The 18,303-nt window shown below is 50.9% G+C and overlaps 1 protein-coding gene across 2 annotated transcripts in view; it reads left to right on the top strand.

Moving 5' to 3' along the window:
* Positions 1-17,923, top strand: part of Phf21b (PHD finger protein 21B) — a 74,466-nt gene extending 56,543 nt beyond the window's left edge. For both annotated transcript variants that reach the window (XM_034516997.2, XM_076911789.1), the window contains exons 5-13: positions 727-870; positions 5,085-5,136; positions 6,353-6,429; positions 8,351-8,405; positions 9,540-9,562; positions 11,229-11,387; positions 11,707-11,782; positions 11,965-12,068; positions 15,878-17,923. In XM_034516997.2, the coding sequence (XP_034372888.1) occupies positions 727-870; positions 5,085-5,136; positions 6,353-6,429; positions 8,351-8,405; positions 9,540-9,562; positions 11,229-11,387; positions 11,707-11,782; positions 11,965-12,068; positions 15,878-16,102 (915 nt within the window). In that variant the 3' untranslated portion in view covers positions 16,103-17,923. The remainder of the gene's footprint in view (positions 1-726; positions 871-5,084; positions 5,137-6,352; positions 6,430-8,350; positions 8,406-9,539; positions 9,563-11,228; positions 11,388-11,706; positions 11,783-11,964; positions 12,069-15,877) is intronic.
* Positions 17,924-18,303: the final 380 nt, after the last annotated feature.

Below are 18,303 nucleotides of genomic sequence, written 5' to 3'. Positions count from 1 at the left end.
AATGTGTGGCTGAGTTGGGTAGCTGCAAGAGAGTCTAGTACTAATGCTTCATCTCTGCTGGGAGAGTCAGGTGGTCAAGAGCTGTTTTTATGCTCCAGTTGCCTGGATGGAAAAAAAAATGAGAACAAAAAATTCCTTGATTCCTTGTGAGGAATTTAGTTTTAATGCTAAAACTAAAATCATCTCCCCATGTCCTCTAGAGCTCTCTGAAGATTGCCCTGTTTGAGGCCTTTGGAGAAACATGATAGCACCTGCTTTCCCTTTAAAAAATCTTTTCCTTGTTTCCCTCTGCCAGACCATTCTCTCTTACCTATAGCTGATGTCTTTCCATTTCCTCAGGTAACCCCAAATCATCCTAGTCCCTCTCCCTCCCATCCTGAGGGTTCCCAAGCTCAGCATGCCTGCATTTGAGCTGAGAGTAAAGAGTCAGCGCCCCCTAGAGGCTGGCATTGCCAAGGTTTTTGCCAGTGAGTTCTCTGAGGCTGAGGTACAGAGTAGCCTCTCTGAGGCCACATAGCCAGAGAGTGCTAAGAGAGGATTTGCAACCCGGCCTCCTTGCTTTGTAACCCTGGCCATCTCTCACGCAGATGCTTTCATGGGGAGCGGGTGTGGGGAAGCAAGGCAATCACCTAGTTCCTCTGTGACACACCTTGCAGGACCTACCTGACTCCTAGCTACTCTCTGCCCCTCCGTCCCTGGACCACTCATCTTCCCTGTGTCTTCCAGGTCATCATCATTCAACCTCAAGTGAAGACACAGGCGGAGAGTTCAGCAGAGCCCGAGCCACCCACGGAGGAGCCATCTCAGGGAGCTCAGGCCACCAAGGAAGATCCTGATCAAGGAAGATCCCCCAGCAAGGAGAATCCTGAGGTAGGGTGACCTGCTAGAGGACCCAGCCCCCTCTTGGCAGTAAGACAAGGCTCTGTGCAGGGCTGGGACAGCCTCATTGGGAAGATCTTGCCTGGATGTAGCACTGCATGGTGGGAGATGCCAGAGCAGGGCTCGCCCAGTGAGCTGAATCTGCACTCTTCATTCTCTGGGCTGTCCAGGCAGGGTAGGGCCATGGTCAGCATGGACCGCAGTGCTGCCTAGCTGAATGCCAGCAATGTGTGTCATGTGTAGTTATTCATCTACAGACAAGAGTGGGAGGGCCTTGTTCCTCTGGCTTGATAGAGGATTCTGAGTTGTGGGCAAACCAGTAGATCAGGGGTGTTGTTCAGCTTCCAGGGACCTCTCTGCCTGTCAGCTTTGTCCCTCTCAGGACTAAGCCCAGAAAGAAATGTTCTTCTAAATTGGGCAGCATGTAGCCCCTGCCTTTCCTTCCTATCTGTGTCAATCCTGAAGCTTGAGGGGTACAGAGCAAGACTAATAGCACTGTAGAGTTTAGATACCCTAAGAACTTTCTAGAACTTGCACTTGACACCTCCTCCCACTCCTTAGAGCAGTGGTTCTCCTGTCACTATGGCCCATTAATACAGTTCCTCATGCTGTGGTAACCCCCAACCATAAAACTATTTCTGTTGCTACTTCATAACTGTAATCTTGCTACTGTTATAAATCATAATGGAATTATTTGTGTTTCCTGACAGTCTTAAGCGATCCCTGTGAAAGTGTCGTTCAGCCTCCCTCAAAGGACTGAGAGCCTACTGGTTGAAAAACACTGCCCTAGAGGAAGAGGGATAAATGAGGCCATTTCTAATGGTTGAGTTTCAGTCACTTGTAATCATGGGGTGGGGCAGCAGCTGACCAAGGCTAGTCTCACAGGACCTGGCTTCACTGGGTATTTGTCCTATGCTGGGGCTCTACTCTTAGCCCCACCATGCTCAGAACATCCCTGCTCTACTCCATAGGACTCTTCTCCATAGGACTCTCCTCATTCAGACTCCAATGTCCCTGGTGACCCCTCATCCATCCTACAGGAGTCCAGTCAGCATGGTCCCTACCACGTGCCCTGCTCCAGCCACTCACACACCAGCAAAGTCTTCCTTAAGCCCCTATAGGCACCCATCCTTCTGGTGATGGCAATGACCTGTGGTCCCAAAGATATCACTTGCTTTCTGTGGCTGTTCTCCTTCTGTGTTCACACTTGTCTGCTCTTCACTGTTTTCAGTGCTGTGAGCAGGCGACTCAGGATGGGCAGTGTGGTCTTTGCCCTGGGAGGCTCCCTTCTGAGGACAGAGACTAATGAGGCTACAGAGGCTGCCAGACAGGGGTTAAGGAACTTCCAGTGAGCTGTGAGCTACAGGAGAAAAGACAGAGGGAGATTACTCAGGGGGTGAACAGGGGATGTGCGTGTATATCCGTGGGGTGTGTGTACATGTGTGTCAGTGTGGGGCTTTGCATGGAAGGAGGTCAAAGGAATGCAGAAGACTAGAGGCAGGGGGATTGGCAGGGCAGGTTGAAGGTACTGTGTGAGCAATGGCACAAAGTGGGAAAGGACTGGGCACTCCCAGAGAGGTCAGCTAAGCTCTGGACAGCACGCAGATTAAGAGTACAGTGTTAGCCCTGAACAGACAGATGGCAGAAGACTTAAAAGCAGGCGGCCAGGGCAGGGATTTGCTCCTTAGATAATGGGGGCCGTGGAGTATCTGGGCAAGAGAGCAAGTTGATTATTGCTCTTGCACATGTGCAGTAGGCCTTCAGGGGTGGGGGTAAGAGGAAACAAAGTAGGTAGAGGGTTTGCCTAGCATGCACAAAGCCCTGGGGTTGTCCCAAATCCATAGCACTGTATAAATTCAGTGTGGTGGTGCCCACCTCTAATGCTAGCACAGGGGGTGGAGGCAGGAGAATTCATTCAAGGTTATCTTTAGCTACATAGAGGGTTGGAATCTAGCCTGGGTTACAAGAGACCCTGCCCAACACAACCCCAAATAAACAAACACCAGCACTGGGTTGCCTGGAGCATGAAGCTGCTGTGTGGGCCACGTCTCCTCTGTGACCACACAGCCTCTGCATCCCATCGGTTTCAGCTGGAAGCAATGTCTGAACTCCACATATTTACATAGTAGGGGCCCTGGCTGGCTTGCTGCCTGCAGCGTTCTCCTGCACCTGTGTATCCTGCTTTAAGGTGTTCTGTATTCTCCACATTCAGGAAGTTTCTCAGAGTGACATCGCCTTGTTCTCTCCGAGTGCATCTTAGTCAATTATTGTGCATTTTTACAATTAGTATAATTATATCTAACTGCGTAATTAGTGTAAATACTCGTAATGGTTTAAACAGAACAGTCAAAACACATCCTGGTATAGAAACCCTTGTTGAAGTTTGAGAGTTGGGCAGCATAAGCCTGCTGTAAGAGGAGCCTGCTGCAAGAGACTGTGTGCCAATCCCAGGACCCTTAACAGGAGCCCTCCTCCCCCAAGCACCTCTCTGACCTAAGTGGGACTCCAGGTCATTGCAGAACATGGCTTCTGGTTTTTGTATGGTACTCAGGATGAAAATCACACCGTCTCTGGCCTGTTATACAGCTCCAACCTTCTTTAACTTCTTTTGACACTGGATCTTACTAAATTGCCAAGACTGGACTTAAACTCTCTCTTTGGCCCAGGCAGGCCTTCAACTGGCTTTATTCCTGCCCCATCGTCCCTCGCAACAGGATTACAAGCCTGTGGTGTGCAGCTAGGCACGAACATCCATTTTTAATAAAGGAACATGAACAGTTGCTGATAAGGCCTGCACATTTGAGCAGCCTGCCAGAGAGTATTGGAACAGCCTTGATGTAGCAGCAGGAACTTCGGGTGGCCAGCAACTCAGAACGATACCTGGACACTTTGGGGGTGGGGGTCAGTGACAGTTGTGAGGGGTGTGGGCACAGGATGGTGGGTACACAGCCTGTACTCACTATTCCTATTCCAAGTAAGTTCCTATTACTTGACTCCTGTGAGGCTATAAGCCTGGTTCACATCCCTCGTCAAAGTTCATACACTTCTAAAACATTCCAGAAAGCCAGTAGAGCTGGGTGGGGCCTGTATTACCCGCCCCATTCTCTTCCTTACTATGGCTGTTAGGGAGCTCCCAGCTGAGTCTGTCACCCAACGTGGCAGCTGTTCTCAGCCCTCTGTATCCTCAGGTTATGTATGGCCCACGGGCCCAGCCAATCTCCAGTCAAACATATTAAAAGAGAGACACAGGGAGAAAAGATTCTGAAGACTTCGAAAGGCAGAGAGCTTGGGTTTGCTGCATGTCAAGCACAGAATAATCCTGTCACATCAAGTACAGCATAGTCCTGTCACTGAAGTATGGCCGTGTCGCGCTCTGGTGCTGACTGTACCAGAGATCTTCAGTCTCCCTGGGGCACTTCCTATGTCTCCTTCTGTGCTGGATAGTCAGGCCACGGTGGTTACATCTGGACTGAATGTACACAGACGTTGCTATGGTCACCATTCCCTAGACAACACCGTAAAACAATGATTTATATGTGGTTCATATCATGTTAGACATTACAAGTCATACAGAGGTGGTTTAAAGTCGTTAAGAGGGCACGCATAGGATTTGTGTGGACACTGTTTTTTGTATAACGGACTCAGGACGTGTTCTGGCTTCCGCCATGGCCAGGATAGTGAGCACCTTGTGGGGCTCCATCTTCTATGTTGCTGCTCCTCTTTCTCTTCCTGTTTACCCAGGCGTCTGTGTGCTGAACGTGCACACTGCCGAGTCCACTCCACGGTCAGAATGGTTCAGCAAGTGTGCCCATCTGTCTGTCTGTGTTTCCTGCGCTTGAGGCTAGAGCCTCCTGAAGGCCGAGCTCACTCAGCTCCTTCCTCAAGTGCACCTGATTACAGCTGCCTGGGGTTCACGCCATCTCACTGGCCTGTGCTGTTGGTTTTTAAAGTGTGTTTGAGGATTGTGTTTGTCCAGTCCCATCACAGGCCCTCGATACTCCCAGGAGCTCCCGATAGTGACCTTGGACAGTCTCTGGGTATCGGAGTTCCCCAAGTTTCCCAGGAACAACATGAGTGTCTGAAGTAGTGGCTTCATGATTGGGCACCTTCAGGGTATAACCCTCTGGCTCAGACTAGTTCATGGCTGACAAGGATGAGGGTCCATGACTGTGTTAATTTAGCCTTTCTATCTCCTTTCTTCTCAGAAAATCGCCTTCATGGTAGCTCTAGGCCTGGTCACAACAGAACACCTAGAAGGTAAGCATGGGGACAGTAGGTAGAGTTTGGTGGGTAGGGCTTTGTGGGGCCCCAGACAGAAGCAGCAGTCTTTAGGGTGCCTCAGGTCATGATTGTGCCCTATCCAGATGTGAGGCTCCTAGGAACCCAGCCCCAGATAATGGAGGCACAGTCATTCAAGACAAGCCAGAGAAATGTTCTGTTTTCCGTATGCCATGACTACACATTGCACTGTCACGTTCTTGCGGAGGGACCTGTCCCCACTCTAGAGGCCGCACAGTGAAGTAGCGGAGGTTATTGCCCAATCTTGCTGTTCACTAACCCATGAGAGCTGATGTGTCTTTACTTCTTTGGTGTTTGGTCCACTCTGTACATTTTCTCATCTCTGACGTAAGGGAAGCCATATTCTTATGCTTGTTGGGTTGTTGGGGGAGCAAGGGGATAACGCTTTTCCAATTGGCCCTTGCTTTGAAAACTCTCCATGATCTGGGATCGCAGAGTACTTATTTGGACCCTGTGGTACTGCACAGGAAAAACGCAGAGTGACCCTGGCAATGGTGAGAAGGAAGCTGACAGAAATGAGGAATGAGCTCCCCAGCCAGCAGTATGGGGAGACAGAGCAAGTTGTAACCTGCCAAAGAGAGGAGAGGGGAAGGAGATGGGTCAGTGTGCACAGGCTCAGCAGAAAGCTCTGCCCAGCTCAGCGGAACCAACCCCTCACAGCTATGGCCATCCAGGGGTCCTGAGACACAGAGAGGGGCTTGTTTTAGTCACTCTACCACTGCAGTGAAGAGACACCATGACCAAGGCAACTCTTGATTGGGACTGGCTCACAGTTTCATCGTGGCAGAGAGCATGGTGGCAGGCAGACATGGTGCTGGAGAGGTAGCTGAGAGCTGCATCCTGATCCTCAAGCAGAGAGAGAAAGTCAGGGCCTGGCATGGGCTTTTAAAACCTCAAACCCACCCAGAGTGACACACTTCCTCCAACAAGGCTACACCTCCTAGTCCTTCTAATCCTTTCAAACAGTTCTGCTTCCTGGTAACTAAGCATTCAAATATATGATCGATCCTATGGAGGCCACAGCACAGGGCTTTATGCTGAGGAGTATGTCCCTGTCTCCTCATCCCCCTCCCTTACACTAATCCTAAAGCCACCAGAGCCATGCTATAAGCAGTTCTTAGAAGCTTTGGCCAGCTGGGCAGGGAGCCTGTGACTGCTGTGTCTACCTTTCCAGAGATCCAGAGCAAGCGGCAGGAGCGGAAGAGGAGGAGCACAGCCAACCCTGCCTATAGTGGCTTCTTGGAGACCGAGGTGGGACTTTTGGTGGCTACCACATGGGTTGGGAGGAGCAGTTCAGAGCCTCATGAGCCCCTCCCCCTTTTATGATGAATAATTGATGGACCCAGAAGAGTCCCTGGACACTCTGCCCTACCCTACCCCCAGCTCTCTCATCCTGCCTTCTTGTTCATCCTTTCTAGTCAGAAGAATTCCATTGAAACAAGATGGTGAACTCTCACTGAGTGTACACACCTAACACAGTAGTCAGGAAGTTGAAAGGGGAAAAGTTTGCGTTCCAGGCAAGCCTGGGTTACATAGTAAGACCCTGTCCCATCCATAAGCTGTCCGTTGGAGTCCTTTCAGAGGCCACTCTGAGTATCAAGCACACCTGCTGGCCGCAAGTAGAACTGGATTCCTCAGAGGAATGTTGTGAAGGCTCAGGGACCCAGGCTGCCCACTGATGCTTCTCAGAGCCCACTGTAGCTTGTCCTTCTCCTGGGAGGCTCTTGTGGTGTGTCCAATATCTTCGGCCTGTACTTTCTTAGTCCCTGGGGGCAGCTGGAAGGCAGCAAGCAGAGACCCAATCTTGGGTCCTCTGGAAGTCTGGCAAGTCCTCCTAACTGCTGAGCTGTCTCTCCAGGCCTATTTCCGTTCTCTAAGATGTGGGTCCTAAATCGTTGTCTTATGAACTTGGACGTAGCTGGGAAGGGCCCCCTTGCAGGGAGCAGTGTTCAGCTCCAGTTCTGCAATGCCCTGTCTGGCATTGTCTAGGCTCCATTCACCGTCTGTCCCTTGCTCTGTCTAGCCCTCCCCGATCCTGTTTCTAGAAGATACTTTTGCATGCATCCCCTTCTCTTCTCTTGGGTCTAGTGAACAATCCCTGACGCTATGCGTGGGAACCTTTCACATGAGTGTCAGCGGCTGAGGGTGTAGCTCAGTTGGTCGAGTACTTGCCTGGTATCCATGAAGTCCTGGGTTTAAGCCTGAGCACTACATGAATCAGACATAGTGGCATATGCCTGTAAGCCCAGCATTTGGGAGGTGGGTGGATCAGTTGCTCAGGGTCATCCTTGGTTACACAGAGAGTTCAAGGCTAGCCTGGACCACATGAAACTCTGACTTATAAATAAATAAAGGAAGAACTTCACATTTTCTTTAGCCTCCAACCAATTCTGTCACCAGGGATTCACCCCCATGGCTATTATGTTAAGAAACTGTCCCCAGTACTCTGGGCATAGAACCTACTCCGTGAGCTCTAAATCTTCAGTCAGAGGCAAGGGATCTCTTTGGCCACTCAGTCAGCTCAAAACCCTGTGACCCTTGAGCCTTAGACAAACATGCAAGCCAAGAGCAGCCCTTTGCAGGTCCCTGCCTTGTCCTTGAATGTAACTTGGCTCCATTGAGAGAGAGAACGCTTCAGAGCTGATTCTAGAACAATCTTTCTGCAATAGACAGAACCACTTGAAACCATCAAGGTCTTGGGGATGTGGCCTGTGGGGGTCACTAAAATTAAGGCTTCTGCTCTCCTGGGGCTTAGGGAAGTCTGTATAACTGTGGGGCTTGGGCCCTATGCCAGGAGGTGAAATTTGAGGGGTCCGGTTCATACGCCTTCATTTCCCTACATGACGGTAGAACCAGAGAAAGATTAGCGGGCAGGTGGGAGGGCAGGGCTGGCTTTGTCCATAACCTAGCATGCTTGGGGACTTTCCTGCCCAAGACAACTCTGGATTGAGGGTTCCTAGGCCTTAGCAGAATCTAGCCTTTGTAGACTTCCTCTCTGCCCCAGGCTCCTTGGTATCTGTCCCCTCACCATACCCCCATGTCTTCTGTACAGAGTGTCTGCCCAGTCTCCAGAGCCTGATGTCAGAGCTGTCCTAGGAGGGTCCGGGGCAGGGTGTTGTAGTGCAATAAGGTGCAATATGCTTGACTCTTAGGTTCTGCTTTGTCCTTACAGAGGAAGCGGCTGGCCTCCAGTTATCTCCACAACCCCTTGTTCCTGACAGCACGAGGTAAGCGCCAGCTAGAGCCGCGGCTTCCGTAGACCCTAAGCCTGGGCTTTCCTCTGTCCTCCAGGGGCTTCATGTAGCCTCTGCTCTCAAGGATCCTGGGGAGGGAGGAGAGCTGCTGGGATGGGCTCCATCCCATCAGATACAGAAATGGCACTAGGAACACACTGCTCACTAGAGTCACATAGGTTCCTGCTGTGCACTCGCGTCCAGATCTGAGAACCAGGCCATCGGCCACTGTGGTAGGACTGCCCAGAGGGCTGACCTGGCAGAGCATGAGGACACGTAGAAGATGCCCCTGCTTCCCAGCCCTGCCTTCCCTCCTATACTGGCTCTGGGCAGTTGGGCAGCTTTAGCTAATCTAGAAGTACTGGGTGCTGGGCCCAGCTCCGATAGACAGGGATATACATCCCAGCTTTCAGTAGGACTCTTTCCCCCGTGCCAACCATCCTCCATGGCTGGGAGCCCCTTGTTCCCGTTGTCATGGTACTCAAAAAGCTGAGGCAAGAAGATTGCAGTCAGTTTCAGGTCATCCTGAAACTACGGAAAGACTTTGTCTCAGAAGCAAAGAAGCAACTATCAGTGATTTTTGGAGGTGGGAAATGGCTGCCTGCTTCTCGGGGTTCCGCATAGCTCTCGGCGTTATTCGCTCACTAGCCTCAGACTGCTGATCTGCACAATGGGCCCCTCTAAGTTGGTGACAGTTCCTCCCCCAGGAACAGCATCACTGAAGATGGTTTGACTAGGAGCCTGGAAGGAAAACCGTTTGTGGTTCTTTCTGTGTGGGTTGAGTTCACGGCCTAAAATGCAAAGGGTCCACAGCCGAAAGGAGCTGGAAACAGGTTACTCCGAGGGGTCCTCTAAATTCTAGTTTTGTCTCTGAGGCACCTCACTGTGCCACCCATGATCCTTGTGACTTCAGATGCCTGTTCCCAGGTAGGTCCTGACCAGGCCCAAGACAGACAGTCTTCCCTCATCATACGGTGGCTCTGAGAATTTGGGTGTCACTGGGTCCATGATACTCCCATCATGCTATAGGACAAGGACTCTGCCACACTAAGTCTGGGGAACTCCAGCCATGAGCCATGTTCCTCCCACCCCCACTAATATCTTCTCCACCCTTCCTCCCTGTGCTAGCCAATGAGGACCCCTGCTGGAAGGTACGTGACCCCCATCATCACACGAAGGGTGTGGGACATCTGTCGTTGCTTTAGTACTGACATCTGTCATTCCCTTGACACTCAGACCTTGCCCAGCACCAAGCCTGCATGCCAGGCTCAACCCTGCATTGCTGCAGAGAACTGCCTCCTACCTGGTCTTGAGGGTGTTGGGCTTCTGCTGCCTGGCCCTGAGGGTGTTCAGACTGTGCCACCTGATCCTTATCCTGACTTTGCCTGGCTTCTCTGTGTGACCCAGGACAGAGCTGGCCATCTTTGTCCCCATAGGCTCACTGTGATGCTATGACATTCTCCACCCAGAAAGCCCACATCCCTGTTTCCTGACGCAGAAGCTGGTCAGGACCTGGATCCTGTGCATAGCCCTCTCTCTCCTATTTCTCTTCATTTACTTTATTTATGTCTGTGTGCTTTAGTGCCTGTGTGTCCGTGTGTAGGCACATGTGCGCCGTCATGCAAGTGTAGAGGTCAGAGGACAACTTGTGGGGCTCGGGTCGCTCCTCTCAGTGTGGGAGTCATCGGAATGGAACTCAGCCTTGGCACCAGGCGCCTTTGTGCCCTGAACTATCTCAACGGCCCTTCCCGATTTCTAATCTAATTCCAAATGAACCTCAGTTCACATGTTCACACACCCAGGGGACTGCTTGCAGCCTGCTTCGGATGGCCACCTTGCTTTCCAAGGTCATCCTGAAGTGGTAAACACAGGTACCCTTGGGCCTGGCAATTTATTGAAATACCAGTACCCAGACTACCCAGACAAGGGACACAAGGTAGTAGAAGATTCCCTCTTTTCCACGAGTCCATAGTCCTGGAGGGAACCTTGGCTTTGAAGCAGGAGGCGGAGATTGTGGTCCTGGCTCTATCTGTTATTCCCACTTCCTGTGTGACCTTGGGCAAGTTCCTCATCCTTCCTGAGTCTTTGCTCTGGATAGAGGATTTGGCTGGGAAGACATAGAGGCCTTCTTTGGGGACACCTCTGATGTCAAGTCTCTTGTGATAAGGGCCATCTCTTCCTATCTCTTCAGCACTGGAGTCGGAAACTCTACTCGGTTTATAGTCTTGCAGTGACAAGGGCTCTTGTGGGTGGCTGGGCAGGTGTTGTAGGTCATCTGCAGAGCTCTCCTTGGTGCAGCCTGCTGACAGGTTAGGGAGCCCAGTCCCTAGGCTTGTGTTGAGGCCTCTGGGAGGGACAGAAAGGGCCCTATCCCTTACTGCATTGCTGGACACATGGATGAGTGGGGTCCACTTGGTGTGCTCTGTCCTGTTCTATCCAGTGTCCAAGGGACAGTGTCCTTATCTGCATCATGGATGTGAAAGTAGGTATGTCTCTCCTGAGTGGCAGTGTTCTGGCTAGATGGGTATGCAGTTGAGGGGACCACAGGTGTAGCTTGTGTCTGTCCACACCTCCTCCCCGAGGCAGCGTAGACATGAAGATGTGTCACTACTGGGCCCTACTCTGTGGGAGGAGACTTTCCTGTGCTCAGTGATCAGTTAGGGTATGCCCTGGAACCCTACTCGTCGGGGCACACACCTCCCATCGGTGCCCAGCATGCCTTGACACTCTCACCCTGATGAGGAGTCTCTCTTCTTCCTGCTCCCTCAAGCTGCCTGGACCTGGCCAAGCCACTTCACACCCTGCTTTCTCTTGCAGGGTGAAATTACCCACGATGAATTCTGTGCTGCCTGCAAGCGAGGAGCCAGCCTGCAGCCCTGCGGCACCTGTTCAGGGGCCTACCACCTCAGCTGCCTGGACCCGCCCCTTAAGACGGCACCCAAGGGCGTGTGGGTCTGCCCCAAGTGCCAGCGGAAGGTGTGGGCAGAAGGGTTCACACCTCTGCCCTGCACATTTGAGACAGTATTCTGGGTGGATCAGGGAGTAACAGGGGTCTTGGGTACCCATCCCTGACTTCTGCAAGGGAGAGACCCAGAAGGAAGTGTCTCACTGGGCAGTGGCAGTGAACTAGGCTGATAATGGCTACTGTCCCCGTGGTCACAGTTGAGAATCTGTGGCTTCCCTGTGGGAATTCTGTGGGAATCTGAGAGCATGCCTTCTTGGGAGTACATAGCCGGGATAGTCTCAGAAAATTCCAGAATCTGTGTTTTTTCTTATCACCCCATCTGCCCCACAGGCCTTAAAGAAAGACGAAGGTGTGCCCTGGACTGGGATGCTGGCCATTGTGCACTCCTATGTCACCCACAAGACAGGTAAGATGTCCCTGGGAGTGAGAAAGGACCCCTGCATTCATATGGGACCTTGGGGGTTCTGGGTGGGTCCAGGTTCTTCTTGACCAGAGCGCTGATAAAGAGGCGGCTGAGACTGGTCCCTAGCAGAACGTTTGCAGCCCAGCTGCTCAGCTGCCCCTCAGTGGGTCTGGCCTCTTCCCCAGTGAAAGAAGAGGAGAAGCAGAAGCTGTTGCAGCGGGGCAGCGAGCTGCAGTCGGAACGCCAGCAGCTGGAGGAGCGGGACCGGCAGCTGGCCTCGGCTGTGAAGGTGAGCACAGGTGTGGGGGCTGCCTCATTATCCACTCACTGACCCCAGTCTCACCAGCACCGCCCAGCGGGCCCATAGGTTCAGGGTGCAGCTTTGATGCCGTCCATGAATACTTACCAAGCGGCCTCTATATGACCTTGGCAAGGTCCTGCCTTTCTGAACCTCAGCTTCCTCCTCTATAAAGAGAACATAGTGCTTTGTAGATTGATAATTGACGAAATGATGAAGATGATGGTGGGTGGTGGTGGTAAGGGTAACGATGGTGGTGATGGTGATGCTGGGTAGTAATGGTGATGATGATGGTGGTGATGGTGATGATGGTGCTGTTGGTGATGATGGTGGTGATGGTGATGATGGTGGTGATGGTGATGGTGATGATGGTGGTGATGGTGATGATGGTGGTGATGGTGATATGGTGGTGATGGTGATGATGGTGATGATGGTGATATGGTGGTAATGGTGATGATGGTGGTGATGGTGATGCTGGGTAGTAATGGTGATGATGGTGGTGATGGTGATGATGGTGCTGGTGGTGATGGTGATGGTGATGATGGTGATGATGGTGTTGGTGGTGATGGTGATGATGGTGCTGGTGGTGATGGTGATGGTGATGATGGTGATGATGGTGATGGTGATGATGGTGGTGATGGTGTTGATGGTGATGATCGTGGTGATGGTGGTGATGGTGGTGACAGTAAGGCAGTGCTGTGACAGTAGCGGTCATAATAATAGTTTTGGGCCTAGGAGAAGTTGTTTTTCTGTTTTATTATATTTATTTATTTATTTTATTTTATTTTAATGGTGCCAAGGATTGGGCCAAGGGTCTCGTGTATGTGGGGCAAACACTTTATATCCCAGGCATGGCGGGAGTGGGGGAGCTAGAAGTGTGAATGCACGTGCAGGTACACATACTTGTGTGCACAGAGGTTCAGGCCAGAGGAGGCTCTCTTCCTCTAGTGTGCTCTGTTTACTTCCTACATCTAGGGTTTACCACTAAACTTGACATTTGCAGTTTGGGCTTGGCTGTTGAGCTTTTGGATTCCCAGGGTCCACCTGTTTCTGACTCCCAGCACTGAGGTAACGGCCACACATGGTCATACTCGGCCTTTATGTGGATGCTGGGATTCCCGCTCAGGTGCTCACGGGCACAGCGAATGCTCTCACCCACTGAGCCATCTTTCCAGTCTCCCCAGCATCGCATGGCGTCTAAGGGAATTTGGGATGAGGTCTCACGAAGTTGCCCAGGCAGGTCTTGAACGCATTGTCTTTCTGCCTCAGCTGCCCAAGGCTCTGAGATCTCAGGCTTAGAGAAGCTCTCCGAATGCAGTGCCTTTTTAGCCTGTTAGGATTCTCTACAGGAGCGGGTCTCAACCTTCCTAATGCTGGGACCCTTTGATACATACAGTTCCTTGTGTCATGGTGACCCCCAAGCATAAAATTATTTTCATTGCTACTTCATAACTGTAATGTTGCTACTGATATGAATGGTAATGTAAATACTGATATTTCTCATGGTCTTAGGTGACCCCTGTGAAAGGCTCATTCAGACCCAAAGCATAACAACCCACAGGTTGAGAACCACTGCTCTAGAGGAACACAACGGAATGAATGAATGAATATATGTAAAGGAATTTATTAGAGTGGCTTACGGGCTGAGGCCCAGCTAGTCCAACAATGGCTGTCTACCCGTGGACGGTCCAAGAATCCAGTAATTGTTCAGCCCAAAAGGTTGGATAGATTCTCATGCCAGCGAAGGGATGGACTTGTCAGTGAGGACAAGCAGGCACAGAGAGTAAGCTTCCTTCTCCTGTGCCCTTTTTATAGGTAGGCTGCCATCAGAAGATGTGGCCCAGATTAAAGGTGGATCTTTCCACTCCAAATGATTTAATTTCAAAACAAAACAAAACAAAACAAAACAAAACAAAACAAAACAAGCCTCCTCACAGGTGCATCCAGCCACTTGGGTTTTAGTCAATTCCAGATGTAGTCGAGTAGACAAGGGAGAATAGAATCACAAGTCCACCCCTTGTCAATTGACACAATCATAATCCTTACGGCCGTGCTTAATTTCCAAATGAAGACAACTAGAACATTACACTAGAACGTACAATTGTAAGTGCATTATATATTTAAGCATGTCATAATTATGCCTAACATATCACTATCCTTCATACAAACCACCACAAATGCATTATAAATTTAGAATTGGTGGCCATGTCCCTTCAGGGACATTCTCTTTTTTGTTTTGTTGTTGTTGTTTGTTTGTTTGTTTTTATTTGTTTGTTTGTTTGTTTGGGTTTTTTTGTTTTTTGTTTTTTCAAGTCAGGGTTTCTTTGTGTAGCCCTGGCTGTCCTGGAACTCACTCTGTAGACCAGGCTGGCCCCAAACTCAGAAATCTGCCTGCCTCTGCCTCCCAAGTGCTGGGATTAAAAGCATGCACCACCACTGCCCGGCTAGGGACATTCTTTTAGTAACTCAATTTACATATGGAAACCACTGATATTCTCTTACTTGATGCTATATTACATGATAAGTAAATCGAAGAAAGAAAACAAAAGCATCTGTGCATTCTTCTTGTTGGTTTTGCTTGGTTGGTTTTTTTTTTTTTTTTTTTTTTTTAAACAAGGTTTCTCTGTGTAGGACTGTCCAAAAACTCACTCTGTAGACCAGGCTGACCTCAAACTCAAAAATCTGCCTTCCTCTGCTTCCCAAGTACAGGGATTAAAGGCGTGCGCCACCACTGCCCAGCCTTACAAAGGTATTCTTATCAAAATATGACAGGAACACTCATGGAAATTATAATCCTCATGTCTGAAGCTAGTCACATGACCTTAGCTAGTATTTATAACTTACTTCCTCTACTACCCATTCTGTGTTTCCTCTGCCCTCTGCAAGCACCTCGGCAAAGTCTTGGTTCTTCTCCTGGAGGAGTGACCCATACCTTCATTCCTGGTGTCCTTTGTCATCCTGCTTGGATTAGGCCATGTAGTTTCCCATGGACTTTAGTCACGGGACATGGTGGTACTAAGAGACACCCTAAAGGATCTTCTGTACTCCGGACATCATCCTTCTTACCTCCATTGTGTAGAGGCTATCCAGCTTCCCCCTGGTAGTCTGGCTCAGTCACCCTCCTGACACTGTTATTTCCTTTCTTAGCCTGTTGGTTTATGGGCATCAGAAGCTCAAAGTGGCTGGAGGTCAGGGGGCACTTCAAGCTTCCAGTTCAATGGAATGTGTCATGGCTCCTTGCAGGAGTGCTCTCCACTCTAGAGCCAACTTGTGGGCCAGATTAAGGGTGGACCTTCCCACCTCAAAGGTCGGGATTAGAAGTGGGTCTTCCCACTTCAGTTAAATACAGGTGTAGTCAAGTTGACCACTGAGACTAGCCATCACATGTCCTGCAAGACATTATTCGTATCCTAGTTTGAAGAGTGCCCCAAGGAAGTCACCCTTTGACCTAGTGTCATGGTCATCTGACTTAGGCTTCAGTCCCACTGCAGTGCCATCTCTGTGTGACACACAGAGAAGCTAGAGAGCAGGCAGAAGAGGAGAGCATGCTGGCAAGCCTGTGGGCTTCAGTGGCTGCTGCCAGCCCAGCTCTACAAGGAGAGTCATTCCTGGCAGCAGCCTGCCATTCCAGCTGTGTATTTAATCCCATTTTTTTGTGAGGCCCTTGGCCTGTTTCAGGCTCTGCTGGGAGTGGGGGGTCAGAGGAAGGTTTTGTGAGAAGTCAGCTCATCAAGGTGGCTGGCCCAGGATGCTGTAGAACTCAATGCTGACACCGCCTCTAATACTTCTGCCCTTGACAGAAATGCTTGGAGCTGAAGACAAGCCTCCTGGCCCGCCAACGGGGCACACAGTCATCGCTGGACCGAATCCGGGCCCTCCTCAGACTGATCCAGGGTGAGCAGATGCTTCAGGTCGCTATGGCAACCACCAGCCCCACCCCGCTTCTGGCCGGGCCCTGGACCAAGCCTTCCACCACCACCACCACCATGCGCACTGCCCTCCAGCACCCCCAGAACCACAACTGACCCCAGGGACCTGCATCACACTCATGGAAAGTTACTGGGACCTTGCTCTCAAGACCTGGAGGATCTGTCAGCCTTAATTCATAAACTCTATGAATTTTAGACAAAAATAAACTAGACAGAGTGATGAGGAGAGAAAGGAGGAGTGGGATGAGTGTCCTGGAGCCAGAACCAGCTGGAGGTGGGTTTCTACGCCAGTTGCAGGGACACCTAGAGGCCAGGTGAGGGTGTCTCAGACCCTGGCACAGGAGGCCCTCACCCTTGGCTGTCAGGCCTCCCCGACTTTCAGTTTTCACAGCCATTTCTCTCCTTATGCTATCCTCCTTAAGAGAGGAAGACTTTAGACTTAAGAGAGTGAGGCAGACTGGGCCACACATGGCTGTGAGGAGACAAGAAGACAACAGGTAGCTGGTTAGTGGGGTGGGCAGGGTGAGCCGCCGGTAAAAGAGTAGCTAACCTAGGTAGTTCTCCAATGGCCCTGGGGCTCCCTGTGTCCTGCTGGCCCTTAATCCATCAGTATTACCATGTTGAAAATCAGTCATTTAACTGGACAAGTAACAAGCCAGCTTCTCCTGGGGTCGCTGCTGCATGGGCTGCCCAGCCTGGCCTCTGCCTCATCCTTTCCTAGTTCACGCTCTTGTCGCTGCCCACCTCTTCCTATTGCCAGTCCCTGGAATTTTCCTCATGGAGTTCTGGGCCAGAGGGAGCAGTCACCCAGCAGGGGAGGCACCTGGCAGGTTTCAACTCACAACCGAAGCCTTTAGAGCACTCTCCTTTGCAGGAACCGCCAAGCATCCTGCCCACTTCTTGCCAGTTAAAGACACTATGCCAAAAAGAGCTTCACACTTTTTGTATAGCGTTTTGTTTTTGTTGTATGATCCGTAATGTGAACTGGGCCCCTGCCTGCCTTCCTCTGCATCTGATAGTCTCTGCTCCGATACAGGAATTGGTAACCTCGCCTGAGGGGGACCAGATGGAGCACCCAGAAGGGACTTAGAGATCCAGGGGGAAGGCAGAGAGGGTGGTGCACTTGGGGCCCAGGCCTTTGGAGACTCCAGAGCCCTCGATGCTCTCCTCAAAGCTCCTTATTCGCAGGGAGTGTAGGCTCCTAGGCACCCTGGGGGCTCCTGCACCTCTGTGAGCCATGCAGCCCACTTCGAAAGCCTCACCCTGTCCCGAGGGACACAGCACAACCCATATGTGACCAGGAGCCACGGGGCTCCCCCCCAACCCCGAGCATATCACACGGTGCCGAATTGCAGTGAGCACGCGTGCATGCGCCAGGGCCACAGACGCACACCTGTGCACGCAGACACACGTGCAGAGCGGGAAGGCTGGCTGGGATCCCGCCACCAGCCACTTTCCCTCTTGTCATTTCTCACGACTCCGGGAGAAACTGTGCTGTAGGATACAGATCTATTTTAATACACATTACACTGGGTTGAACAAGATTTTTATATTCTTTTATTGATGAACAACGTGAGCCCTGCGAGGCGCACGCCTTTATATATTGGTTACGGGGTGCCGATTATGCATTACCGCGCGGCTGGCGACGTAACTGTCTTCAGGTTCTTTTGTTGGTTTGATTTTTCTTCTTGGATGGATTGAGTTTGATTTTTGTAAGAAACGTGGGAGGATGTTGGAAGGTTGGACCCGGGAGGGGGAGCTGCTGACGCGTCTCGAGACTTAGTTTTGAATTTTTATTTTTATTTTATTTTTGGGACCAAGGGGGACCATCCAGTGGATAGTGGCTAGAGAAAGTGTTTGTCTTAAATATACCAGTGTAGTTTTCCTTCTGTATGATGCATTAAATCCAATTTCAAAGCCCGGTGGTCCTGTGTTCTTAGTTTCAGTGGGAGGCTCTAGGGAACTCTGGGACAACTGGGTGGTTTTTAAAATGGCTGAAAGCCAGGGTCACATGACCTTACCCGCTTGAAAGGAAAGCGAGAGCTCTTGGTGTCCACCCCAGTCCTGGGAGGTAGCAGATTTAGGATATAAAAATTTGCACCGAAACTACCTAGGCTGGTCCCTATGTGCGGTGCCGGGCACACTCAGCTACTCTCCCGCTCTTCTTCAGGCACTCTGCCTCCTGGACACACAACCTCACCACTCCACCTCCGTTATTCCTGCAGCTATGGTGGGAGAAGGGCCCGTTTAATGAATGGTACCTGTGACGCTGAGGACAGAAACACGCATGCGTCCAC

The sequence above is a fragment of the Arvicanthis niloticus genome, chromosome 13, assembly GCF_011762505.2.
Source record: "Arvicanthis niloticus isolate mArvNil1 chromosome 13, mArvNil1.pat.X, whole genome shotgun sequence".
Taxonomy (NCBI): domain Eukaryota; kingdom Metazoa; phylum Chordata; class Mammalia; order Rodentia; family Muridae; genus Arvicanthis; species Arvicanthis niloticus.
This window is presented reverse-complemented; position numbering and strand designations above follow the sequence as displayed.